This window comes from Camelus dromedarius, chromosome 1 (assembly GCF_036321535.1).
Source record: "Camelus dromedarius isolate mCamDro1 chromosome 1, mCamDro1.pat, whole genome shotgun sequence".
Classification (NCBI taxonomy): Eukaryota; Metazoa; Chordata; class Mammalia; order Artiodactyla; family Camelidae; genus Camelus; species Camelus dromedarius.
In genome coordinates this window covers 73,799,969-73,813,477 of record NC_087436.1, presented here as the reverse complement: position 1 = coordinate 73,813,477, position 13,509 = coordinate 73,799,969, and the positions used below count along the sequence as shown (strand labels likewise).

The 13,509-nt window shown below is 39.1% G+C and overlaps 2 protein-coding genes across 2 annotated transcripts in view; one reads left to right on the top strand and one right to left on the bottom strand.

Moving 5' to 3' along the window:
- Positions 1-13,509, bottom strand: part of ART3 (ADP-ribosyltransferase 3 (inactive)) — a 112,913-nt gene that overhangs the window by 70,443 nt on the left and 28,961 nt on the right. The window lies entirely within an intron of this gene.
- CXCL11 (C-X-C motif chemokine ligand 11) lies at positions 6,393-8,287 on the top strand. Its single transcript, XM_010983055.3, has 4 exons — positions 6,393-6,506; positions 7,084-7,210; positions 7,314-7,386; positions 7,623-8,287. The coding sequence occupies exons 1-4, from the start codon at positions 6,446-6,448 to the stop codon at positions 7,662-7,664; spliced, it is 303 nt and encodes a 100-aa protein (XP_010981357.1). The 5' UTR covers positions 6,393-6,445; the 3' UTR covers positions 7,665-8,287.

Below are 13,509 nucleotides of genomic sequence, written 5' to 3'. Positions count from 1 at the left end.
CTGCTTTTCTATTTAGAATAGCCCTTTCAATATTTCTTTTAGCATGGGTTTAGTGTTGCTAAACTCCTGCAGCTTTTTTTTTTTTTTTGTCTGTGAAACTCTTTATTTCTCCTTCTATCCTCAAGGATAGCCTTGCTGGATAAAGGATCCTAGGCTGCATCTTTTTTTCATTCAGGGCTTTGAACATATCTTGCCACTCCCTTCTGGCCTGTAGTGTTTGTGTAGAGAAATCAGCTGAGAGCCTTATGGGGGTTCCCTTGTAACTTACTCTTTGCTTTTCTCTTGCTGCCTTTAGAATCATTTCTTTATCCTTGACTCTGGCCATCTTGATTATGATATGTCTTGGTGTGGGTCTATTTGGGTTCTTCCTGTTTGGGACCCTCTGAGCTTCCTGTACTTGGATATCTGATTCCTTCTTTAAGTTTGGGAAGTTTTCAGTCATGATTTCTTCAAAAACCTTTTCAATCCCCTTTGATCTTTCCTCTCCTTCTGGGACCCCTATTATGCGAAGATTGGGACGCTTTATATTATCCCATAGGTCCCTTATGCTATTTTCATTATTTTTTATTTGCTCCTCTTGTAGTTCTTCTGAATGGGTGCTTTCTATTGCCCTGTCTTCTAGATCACTAATTCGTTCCTCTGCATTATCTGGTCGGCTTTGCACAGCTATTAGATCATTCCTCATCTCTGTCAATGAGTTTACCCATTCTACTTGGCTCTTCTTTATAGCTTCAATTTCATTTTTGACATATTTTATATCTCTAAACACTCTCTCTTTTAATTCCTTCAGCAATTCGATCACTCCTTTTTTGAAATCTTGATCTAGTAGGCTTATCGATGTCTATTTCGTTTATCTTTCTTTCAGGGGATTTCTCTTGTTCTTTTAATTGGGAAAGGTTTTTCTGCTTCTTCATCTCGCTCATACCTCTTTGGCACTGTGGTTTATGGAGTATCACTTGTTTATTTTGGTCCTTAATGATTTTCTCTCTCTGATGCCTATTTAGGAATAGAACTTAGGAAAAAAAGAAAAAAAATGAGAGAGAGAGAAAGAATTTTAAAAGAAGGGAGAAAGAGGGTTTGAAAACAGTGTATAATGAATAACAGAAGAGTGAGCTGGAGCAGAGTATTAATCGGGTTGAGACGTCCTTTTGAAACCTTTACAAAAAAAGGGGGGGGGAGATGAATAGATGTATTTGAAACCTGTGTCTAATCAATAGCAGGACATCAAAACCCAAGAGAAATAGAAATGAATTAAGAAGTAAAGATTAACAGAGTAATAGAAAATAGAACAGGTAAAAACAGATTAAAAAAAAAAAGTGGGGGGTTTGTCAGTGTTCTCCTGGAGTCTGTGTGCTTTTAATGTGAAGTCCTTCTGTCTTCGTCCTGTTTTGGAAGCTCAGCTTGCTGTTTTCAGAGGCCCTCCGTTGGCGCCCTCTTCTGTGCTGCTCCCAGCACCTGTCGGCAAGCAGATCGCGCCTCTTCCTAACACTGGGTCAGGTGCAGCTCTCTGCTGTGGGCGAGCGGGTCGCTGCCCCTCCGGATGCCGCAGTCAGATGTTTCAGACTGGCCGGGTAGGAGGGCAGGTCGTGCCCCCTCCCAGCACCTCGGTCAGGAGCTGTGTTCCTGCCCGAAAGGCGGGGGGCCGCTCTCGCTCTACCTGCGCCGCCGCCGGTAGCTCCGCTGCTCTGTGCGGCTGCGCGCTCGGCCCTGGTCGGTGCTCCGCGGGTGGGCTCCGGGAAGACCGAGGGACAGCCGTGTCCCTGCTCCGAGCCAAAACCCAGCTCCTTGTTTGTCTTTGTGGAGCAAGTTCTCTGAGGGACCAGGATGGAAGGATCCTATCTGCCCCGGGCTGCAGGCCAGTCTCAGTCTGGCCTTTGAGGCTGCTAAGCCCTTCGGTGCGGATGCAGGTTTCGCCCCACCCCCGCCTGATTGCTCAGCACGGAGAATAAGGCGGCTGCGCCTGAGCCCCGCCTCTCTTCCCCCGAAAACCCTCCGCGGGTTCTCAGAGATGGGGGCGTGCACCCTTCCCCCGAGAGCACATCAACCTTGCTGTTTTATGGAGGGCGCAGGTTGTTCTGCCCTGTGCACCCACAGCCACAGCGCGCAGTCCCTTGCGTTCCCCCGGGGCTGCCTCCGTGCAGCCACTTCCGTCCTCCGCCCGGCTTGTGCAGCCTGGCCCTGGCCCTGCCCGCCGATGCCGGCCCGCGTCTCAGGCTGGGTGTCTGGGGGACGCTCTGTGCCCGTTTAACTTAGTTCTGTTAGTCAAGGGCTGCTCTGTACAGATCCGAGCCTCGGAGGCTCCCCCTCCGTCCTGCTGGCCTCTCAGTTGGAGAGGGGAGACCCAGCGAGTGAGCGCCAGTCCTCCTTTGCCGCTCCCTCCCTGCGGGACCCATCCCGTGCTGCTTTGCCTTTTGTTCTTTCTTTTTTCCTTTTCTCCTACCAGATTTTTGGCATCTTTATCTTTTGAAGAGGGCGATGTTCTGTCGGAGTTCCACAGGTGCTCTGGTTGGCTGAGTGGGTCTGTAGATGTGGGTCTTGGTGTATTTGTGGGAGAGGGTGACCTGCGAGCGTCCTTCGACTCCGCCATCTTCTCCATCTCTCTGTACAGTCTTTAGGTCAGCTCTCATCTCAGCAAATGAGTTTACTAATTCTACTTGGTTCTTCTTTATAGCTTCTATTTCGTTTTTGACATATTTTATATCTCTAAACACTATTTCTTTTAGTTCCTTCAATACTTTTATCACTCCTTTTTTGAAATCTTGATCTAGTAGGCCATCAGTGTCTATTTCCTTGATCGTGCTTTCAGGGGATTTCTCTTAATCTTTTAATTGGGAGTGGTTCCTCTGCTTCTTCATATCGCTCATATCTCTCTGGCACTGTGGCTTAAGGAGTATCAGTTTTCTAGTTCTCCTGGAGACAGTGTGCTCCTAATGATTTTATTGAGAGGTCTTTGTGTCTTTGTTCTCTTTCGCAAACTCAGCATGCCATTTCCAGAGGCCCTTGGTTGGCGCCCTCATCTGTGCTGCTCCCAGTGGCTGCTGGCTAGCAGATCGCGCCCCCTCCCAACACTGGGTCAGGTGCTGAGGTCTTACCTGGTGGGTGGGCGGGTCACTCCCCCTCCCGATGCCGCAGTCAGATGCTGGGCTCAGGCGAGGCAGGTGGGTGGATCGCGCCCCCTCCCAGCATGGTGGTCAGGTGCTGCATTCCTGCCAGGAAAGCGGGTTGCTGCCCCTCCTCTCCTGCCAGGAAAGCAGTTGCTGCCTGCTGCTCTGTGCAGCTACCCACTCCGCCTCCGGTCAGTGCTCTGAAGGCGGGATCAGGGAAGACCGCAAAACGGCCCAGTCCCGCTCCGTGTCAAATCAACTCCTTGTTTGTCTTGGCGGCGCGAGTTCTCTGAGGTGCCAGGGCAGAAAGATCCTATCTGCCTCGGGCTGTAAACACGTGTCAGTCCTGCCTAGGAGGTTGCAGAGCCCCCGGGTGCGGATTCAGGGCTTGGCCCCGCCACAGCCCCCGCCCCCACCCAGGTGCTGCACACAGGAGGAGATGGCAGCTGTGGCTGCGCCCCGCCTCTCTTCTCGGGAGAAGCACCAGTAATGACGGCGCAGGTCTGAGGAGACAAGGGCTACAGCACCCCTCCACCCAGGGCACACCAGCCATCTTGCTTTGCTTTTTTTTTGCAATTTATGGGGAACTGAGGTTGTTCTGCTCCGTATCCCCTCCCAGCTACAGCGCGCAGCACCCTGCAGTCCCTCAGGGCTGCCTCAGTGCAGCTGCCCCAGTCCTCCACAGGGCTCAGGCAGCCTGTCCCGGCCCCAACTGCTGGCTCGTGTCTTGGGCTGGGTGTTGCAGGGACCCTTTGTGCCCGTTTAACTCAGTTCTGTCGGTCAAGGGGTGCTCGGGGCAGATCTGAGCCTCAGAGGCTCCCCCTCCGTCCTGCCGGCCTCTCCGTTGGAGAGGGAGACCCAGTGAACAAGCGCCAGTCCTCCTTTGCCGCTCCCTCACCACAGGACTGGTCCCACACTGGTTTGCTTTTTCTTCTTTCTTTTTTCCTTTCCTCTTACCAGATTTTTGGTGTCGTTGTCTTTCGAAAAGGGCGATGTTCTGTCGGAGTTCGGCAGGTGTTCTGGTTGGCTGAGTAGGTCCGTAGATGTGAGTTTTGGTGTATTTGTGGGAGAGGGTGAGCTACAAGCATCCTTCTACTCCACCACCTTGCTTCTCTCCAAGACTAAGAGGTTTTGACAACTTGTACTGGTTGATAAAATAACTTAAACGCAGGATATGTCTAAATAAATAAATGATTTCAAAATAAAATGTAATGATAACTCTCCAGAGAAATGCAAATCAAAACTACAATGAGGTATCACCTCACACTAGTCAGAACGGCCATCATTAAAAAGTCCACAAATGATATATGCTGTGAAAGGTGTGGAGAAAAAGTTACCCTCCTACATAGTTGGTGGGAATGTAGTTTGGTGCAGCCATTATGGAAACAGTATGGAGATTTCTCAAAAAACTAAAAACAGACTTACTATATGATCCAGAAATTCCTTGGGTATATATCTGGAGGGAACTCTAATTCGAAAAGATACAAGCACCCCAATGTTCACAGCAGCACTGTTTACAATAGCCAAGACATGGAAACCTAAATGTCCATCAACAGATGACTGGATAAGGAAGCTGTGGTATATTTATACAATGGAATACTATTCGGTCATAAAAAAGAATAAAATAATGCCATCTGTGGCAACATGAATAGATCTGGAGATTGTCATTCTAAGTGAAGCCAGAAAGAGAAAGAAAAATACCACATGATATCACTCATATGCAGAATCAAAAAAAAAAAAAAAAAAGAAAAAAGAAGAGACTAATGAACTCACCTACAAAACAGAAACAGACTCGCAGACATAGTAAACAATCTATGGTTACTAAGGGGAAAAGGAGTGGGAAGGGATAGATTTGGGAGGTTGAGATTTTCAAATATTAACTACTATATATAAAAATAGATTAAAAAACAATTTTCTTTTGTATAGCATAGGGAACTATATTCAGTACCTTATAATAACCTTTAATGAAAAATATGAAAACAAATATGTATATCTATGACTGGACACTATGCAGAGATTGACACAGTATAACTGACTACACTTCAGTTTTTAAAAATGTAATAATTCTCCCCAAAAAAGTTGAGTAATCCAAAATAATCATCTGAAAATAGTAAACTAGTTATAAATCCCAGGTTATACTAAAAAAAAAAAAAAAAAAAACTAGGAAATAAGAAATATTTGAAAGAAAGTTACAGTGATTTTTTTTCTCATCTTACAAAGGGAGGAAACAGAAGATTCTATTCATGGTAGATGTAAATAATTAGAAAAAGGCAGGTAAAAACACTTTTAAGGTTACTAGCAAAACATAAAACAAAGTATTTTGTTCAAATCATGTCAGAAAATGTTAAAGAAAATATATTCAAAGTTAGAAAGAAACCAAGGAAAACAAACACAGAAAAGAAACAGCAAGGAAGCATTTTTAAAAGCTTACAGATTATCAATTACACAATAAATAATTAAATTCACCTATTTAAAAGTCCCTTTGATATGATGTTTAAGTGTACGCAAGTGACATATTTAAAGTAGATTTAGAAAACTAAAGAGGAAAAAGTAAAGATACAAAGAAAACAAGAGTTACATCAAAGCAAAATCCAAGAAATAAAAACAACACACGAGAAAAAAAGAATCTTTTACAAAAATCTACAACTTACACAACTTTATGTACTAAATAAGTGTTTGAGATATACATATATGTAAAAATTGTTAAACATGCAAAAAGAAACGGATATAAATTCAGAAGTACAGTTCTTCAGGAGACTTCATTAGCTGTTATAGTCAGCAAAATAGAAACAAGGTGAAATTAAAAGGTTGTCTGATGTTAAAATAGGCCTCATATATGATTTAAAAACAAGGAAAGAGAAAAAATTAGGTTTTTTAAAAGAATGTTCCTTTGTATAGTTATATGAAGGACAGAGGATGAATTCACAGGACTGAAAACAGGAAGACAATCTTCTTGAATGAAAGAATGAACGGCAATCAGAATTCCACTGCCCCAGGTAATCCAACAATTAAATACATTTCTAGGAAATGCTACCTTAAGGCTAGTTCCCATCTGGGTGTATCCTATTCTAACTTATACAGCTCTTTACTGTCTACAAACTGCTTTCACAGTCGTATCACTTTCAACATTGAACAAAAGGAAAGGACAGTAATACTTAGATGAGAACAAAACAGAAACTCTTGGAAGAAAGGAACATGACACAAGGAGGGAAATTCCTGTGCCATAAGAGGATTGTGTACAGAATGCTTTATATATACCAATTAAGAATTCTCTTCCATGCTCAGCATTCCTACTCCCTCCAAGAAGAGTCTCAAAGTCCAAGCAGCAGCAACAGACAAACATGAGTATGAAGAGCATGGTTATAGTCTTGGCTGTGATATTCTGTGCTACAACTGTGAAAGGTATATGGTACTTTTTACTTCTAAACCTGTAAGTTTCTTTTCTAATGCTTCAAATGTCTTTTCTTCCACTTTTATACTAAAAGATACAGTAAATTTTTATTTAACCTTACACATTAGAAGTTACTATAGCTTTGGTAGAGAATATTGGAAATACTTTAAACATCAGAGATGATTGCTGAAACTAACAGTGATAATTTCATGGAATTTATTTGGCTACAGAATTGGCAGGAGGCTTTAGTAATATTTAAATGTTTGCTAAGAAGATTTTATATGAGATAATGTTATTAGCTTCCTGGAAAAATTTTTGAGCATAAAAGCAAGAGGCAGATAAGCTTGATATCTAATAAACTTCTTTCATGCTTTTCTTTATTCTTTAATGGTTTGCTTACAAATTCAAAGAGGAAATCATCAATTTCTTACTTAAGCTCCTTTTCCAGTAAGAGCAGTGTCGACTGCTGTCTGACAAACTATCTTTATCCTTAATGAAAACTTGGCCCATCTCCTTCAACAAGACGATAAACTACAGCCATCTGTTGCAATCAGATGAATTAGTAACTGATGCTATGATCTGTTCTAGGATTTCCCATGTTTAAAGGGGGACGGTGTCTTTGCACAGGCCGTGGAGTAAAAGCAGTGAAAGTGGCAGACATTGAGAAAGTCTCCATAATTTACCCAACTAATAACTGTGACAAAACAGAAGTGATGTAAGTAACGTACTCAATGAAGATGACATTGGTGGTGGCTTTTTGTTTTGTTTTTATGTTTTTCCATCCAAAATTTAAGACTGTTTGGATCTTCCTTTAACAGTATCACCCTGAAAGCACATAAGGGACAAAGATGCCTAAATTCCAAGTCAAAGCAAGCAAATGTTATAATCAAGGTAGGTTACCAGATTACTTCCATTTTATAATCTGTTTTTTCCAAGAGAAATCTTTTGAAAAAATAAAGACAACTGCAGAATGATTCTGTTATGATCCTGTGTGAAGTGTTCTGATAAGGGGTTTTTGGTTATAACTAGCTTCCCTTTCCTGCCATACGTTTTCTCAAGTCAACTCTTAAATTGCTGGGAAACAAGAACAGATCAAGTTTGTAAAAACTCTCATCTTCTCATTACAGAAAGTTGAAAGAATGAATTTTTTGAAATATCAGAACATATGAAGTCCTGGGAAAGAGGATTTGAAAACCTAGAACAACTTACTGTGACTACTGAAATGATGGGAATTCTTAATAGGAAACTGACTTTCTGCTGCCTGTTGCAATGTACACTCATGCATTTCAAGGTTTAGGAAACTTTCTAGGAGGTTTTATGCTTATAACTATTCTGCTGTGGCTATAAAAACATCTCTGTCTCTAAAAGTTATGTCTGTACTTGATCTATATATTTCATGTTACACTATAACATTATTACTGGAGTCAAGACCATGGCTTGTAAGTCAAAAGCACCCATGTGTGGAATAAACATTCCTGAAGTAATTTTTTATTCAAATCCACATTTCTTTCCCCCCAAATTATATATGCATATAAATGGAAAAAGTTTTTATATATCACCTTGTTTTATTTTTTTTAAGTCTGTAATTCATGAAATATACTATGAAGATAATTATAAGGTAAGGGTAACTAGTAACAGTGCAAATATTTTATAACTGAGTAAGTAGCTCTGATCTTGGGGTTTTTTTTTTAACAACTTGGCTTTTTTTTCATTGAGATGTTTTGAAGCAATTAGGATATATGTGTTTACCATGAATTTTGGTTTATCTATTCTTATAAATTATAGCAGTATTTTGGACATATTTTAAACATGAAATTCTTTGTCTACCAAAGTAAATGTTGAAAAATAAATATATATGCTCATCTGGCAATCACCTTTACTTTGTGATTCTTTTGCTTAGAAAAATGTCTTTTTTTAAGTCATACCTCTGTGATAAAAGTTAGGGATATCTAAAATAGTTTCACATTGAAAAAAATCAAAATAATTTTTCTCTAATAAACTACCAAAACCCTTCTTAAAACAGAAACAATCATATGCTATCCAGAAGTGTAAGATTCTTTAAACAATTTCACCTTGTATTTCAAGAGGCATACAGCCACCTGTCATTACACAGAACTGTTCTGAAAACATATTTTAGTAAGTAGTTGTGGAGGACAGCTATCTCTTTTTTTAAGGGGACTTCCTAGGTTCAAACTCCCTCCTTACTCAGGGAAAATTCCTTATTATGTGAGTTTGGAAGGAGGCCAAAAGGTAGAAGCCAAAGGAAGGAGTTCCTCCCTGGTAGATAGAATAAGGTCTCAACCAGACCACTCCTTCCCTAGACTTTGACTACATCTAGCACCACAAAGATGCTATCACCAAGAAATGTTTAAAGAGGCAGTACTGTAAGTCTTTTAACAGTGGATCCTAACACGTTCCTGTAACATGACTTAGGCTAGTCCTTCCTGCCACCTAGCAGCTTTAGGTTTTTCTACATTTTTCAAGTCTAATTCTTCAGTCTTCCTGTAGATTCTTTAACTATCAATTAAATTCCTTTCCTGCAGAAGCTAGCCAGAGTTAGTTTCCCTGCATGTATCCAAAAATCTCAGCTGTTACAGCACTCTTATATAGACATCTACACATCTCAAAAATGAAAATAGTTACACAATTACCAAAAAATCGGTTATTTCTGTTTATTTGAAAACAAAAGGACAATTTAAATTCATCTTTTGTGTATCCTTCTCATTGATATCAAAGAACCAACTATAAAGCACATCAGAGAATGCACAGAAAATAGCAGAGGAGGATGCCTGGAACGTAACAGGCCCTCCTACTGACTAGCTTTTTGACTGGTGCCTACAAGCAAAAATGAGAAACCAAAATGTTACCTAGGGGATTTGTATATAAATTTGTATATTTATTCCATGATAATATAATATATAGTATAAATATTATATATACATGTATCATAAATCTGTAACTTTCTGCATAGAAATGGGACTTCTATATGAATTCCCTGGATAATTTTAAGACCTGCATCTATTATTTGGTATTTCCAGTGATTTTTTTGGAGTATCTTTAAAAATAAAAATTCACTGAGTAAGGGCTATATGATAAATTTGGTATTTTTTAAAGTAAAGCAGTATAGACCACCAGTACATTATTAGTGAGAAACAACATATACTTAAATTTCTTCACAACAAAATGAACTAATGAAAGAATTAACATACTTGAGCCAAGCTCCTTCTTATCTCAGTACGTTTACACATACTATTCCCTTCGTCCATTCCTTCACTAAAGCTAATGCCTACTTGTCACTTGTATCTCAGCTTAAATGACATTTTCTCCAAGAGGTCATCTTTGAAACCACCCCTTCAATCTAAACTAAATTAGGTGTCCTATTTGTTTTTGTAACACTCTACTTCTTCATGACACTATTTGCTGCAAATAAAAAAGTATTCCTGTGCCTGGCAGATAACAAACCCTCAATAAATAAGAATAGGATGACTGAACTGCAATAGAAACTATGGGGAAACGGACCCACAGCAGAGGAATGTCAAGAAGGAATGCACAATTGTAGGAAAGTATAAGGTGAGTTTTGAAAATCATAATTAGATTGGTTTGGCTGGAAAGATGAAGGACATCAAATATCTACCTAAAAAAAATCTTGAATTGTGCCCTCTATAAAATCAGTATTCATTAAATGCTAATGAACAAGAAAATGACCCTATCCAAGTTATTCTAAATTATGTAGGGATGATGTAAAAGGCTGGTTGGAACTGGGAAAGCTTGGGAAATGGAATATGTTGCCATAGCTCAGGTCTATCTTTTCCAAACTTCAAGTCATTCTCAAACCACTGTTACAATTTTTTTAGCATATTTTTGATCAATCTTCATTATTTTTTACAAGTTCTGTGTACCACCTTTACTTTGCTTACATTTGCAAAACAACATTATTCACAACAGCCAAAAGGCAGAAACACCCAAATGTCCATCAATGTAATATTATTCAGCCATAAATAAAGGAATAAAATACTGATACATGCTACAACATGAATGAACCCTGAAAACACGCTCAGTAAAAACAGCCAGATGCAAAAGGCAACCTACTGTATGATTTCATTTATTTGAAACATTCAGTATAGGCAGATCCATAAAAACAGAAAGCAGATTAACGGTTGTCAGTGCCTGCTGGAAGGAAGCAATGGATACAGAGTTTCTGCTTGGAGTGAAGATGAAGTTCTGGAACTAGAGACAGTGATGATTATACAACATTGTGAATATACTTAATGCCACTGAATTTTATACTTTTAAATGATTAAAATGGTAACTTTTATGTTATGTGTGTTTTACTGCAATAATAATGGCTAAAATAAGATGGTAATGGTGAAAACAAATACAATGAAATTACATTTCAAAACGAATCAATAAGACAGTGATAGACTGTATGTGAAGGCTGAAGCAGAGGACAGAAATCAAGGAAAATGCTAAGGATTTGAATCTGAAGTAGAGGCAGTGAAAGGATCAAAGAAAAAAATCTGAGGTTTTGAAGTTTAAAAGACTAGTACTGCCACTAACAGTAATAGGTAGATCAGAGGAGGTTATGGTTTAGCAAAGAAAGCTGCAGGTTTGGTTTTAAATATATGGAACCTGAGATGCCAAATATTCACAGTGATTTAGAAGTCCAGAACTGTTTCTTCTAATTAACCAAGAGGAGCTTTCAAACAGATGTAGTAGTTCTGGATAATACTGGTAGAAAAGGAAAAATTATATTTCATTATTTTTGTTTATTGAGTACAGTACTTATATACCCAAATAGAATTAATATACCTTGTTCGTAAAAGATTTCCAGAACCAACAAATATAAATCTTTTTTGATGTATCCAGTGCATTCCATGGATTATAAATAACAGTACATTCAAACACACACAACTGTTTGGGGTTTTGTCTGTTTGTTTTTTCGAGGGGGATTGGCAAGGCAGTGTTAGTTGCTTCTTCTTGCCTTGTCTACAAATTCTGAGACTGAGATCATTATGTACACTGCAATTATAGTTTCACTTAAGTACCAAAGAAAGATAACTACACTTGCTGGAAATTCTGGCACCATAAATACAGATATAGTTGCTTGGTGCTGCTCAATAAGCTGCTACTATACTGGAAATACCCTGAGTTAAATCACAGACTTTACATGATTTCCCATAAATCATGACTTTGCCTTTTTCTGTGAATTGTTCACAAAGAAAAGACAAATTGTCAATAAAAGCTTGAAAAAAAAACTAAAATATGATCTAAAATATAGTGACATGCACTACTGAACTACATCATATTGAACTACATTCTTAAGAGTCCTCACCCCCAAAAAGACAACTAACAATGAATCAAAATTAAAACTAGATATTTTCTAAAGCTTCTGATTAAAAATGGAACAAAATATTTATAAAATTCACATATACTTTATTTAAATCTCTGATTTATGGGAAGGAAGGGGGGATGCACCATACTTAACAAAATACACTTACTTTTATGGTGCTCTCACTATAGTTATCATATACACGTATCTTATTAAGGTATCAATATCATATATACTTACCTCCTATATATATATATGTATCTTTTATAGTTATTTCCTGTCCCAAATGATTAAGTCTGTCACATTTGTAAAAGTCCTTCCAAATGCATGAATTCAGAAATACAGCACTCTATTTCAAGGTATGTTCTCTGTCATCTACAGCAATATCCAAAAAAAGACCAGGTCTGCCCCTACCTCTCCCATGACCACAGGCCTCTCTTCAACAAAGCCATATGCCCATGGCCTACCTGCCCTGACTTCATCAAATCCCAGGTTGTCACAAGATTCTGAAAATAAAATCATCTAAATTGTCTTTTATATGTCAACCAAACAACAAATATATCTATACCTATACACCCATACACACACATTCATACACATATATTCTATTCAGCCCATTAAAGATGATAGTAGGAAACAAAGCAATGATTAGGGACCTCTTGTCATTTATACTTCAAATAACAGTACCTGAAAGTACAATCCCTATCACATTAAATTTCTTTAATTTACCCCCTTTCAATCCTATCTCTGTGAGTAAACTTCAGGACCTAATTAGCTCTTGTCCAGACTACTGTTAAGAACCTCCCTGGTCTCCCTGCCTCAGTCTTCCACCCTCCAATAATGCTTCAAAATAACCTCTGACAAAGACTCTCTTCCTTGAGCAACCTTTAGTTTGTTCTTCTGAACCTCTTCTTCAGTAGGTTTTCATGTTTGTCTTTGGAGAATCCACTTTTAGCAAGAATCCTACTAAGTCACTTTACCAAGAATCCTCCACCCTTTATATCTAATCACTCTTGATATCTGGTCAAACTCCTCATCTCCCACCATCACCCAGTGATACCACTCTGACTTGTATTCAACAAGAATTCTATTAGGTCAGTTTAGCAAAAATTACCTTACTCCCTTAGTAATTTTCCATCCGCTAATCCCCTGCTCCACCACATACATACATACATACACACACACACACACACTCCTCGGCTATAAATCCCTACTTTTCCATGGAGCATTCAGAATTGATCTTCTAGCCATCCACTTTGATAAATTCTATTATTTCTAAAACTTAGTAAACCTGGGGGGTGGTTATTTAGACAATCTCCTATGCAAAATTTTATTTCTTCTCTTCCAATTCTTATCGTTTGAATTTCTTTCTTTCTTTTTCAGGCTAGGACCTATAGCACAAAGAAGAAAAATGAGAAATCGTCTTCTGTCTTGTTTTGTAAATTCACAGCATACTCTTATTCATCAAAGGTAAGCTATGTTACCTATATAAGCCCTTTCCTAAGAATAAATGCTGCATGATTTCAACCCTCTGTTCCACCAGGAGAGTCATGCCTATGGTTGGTGAATGCTGCAGACTAACAGATACATCTGACCACACAAATAACTACATCATCCAGAGGGAAAATACTATTTGCTGCACCTAGGAGATAAGCTGAAACTCGGCCAGAAAGCTGGCTATATTT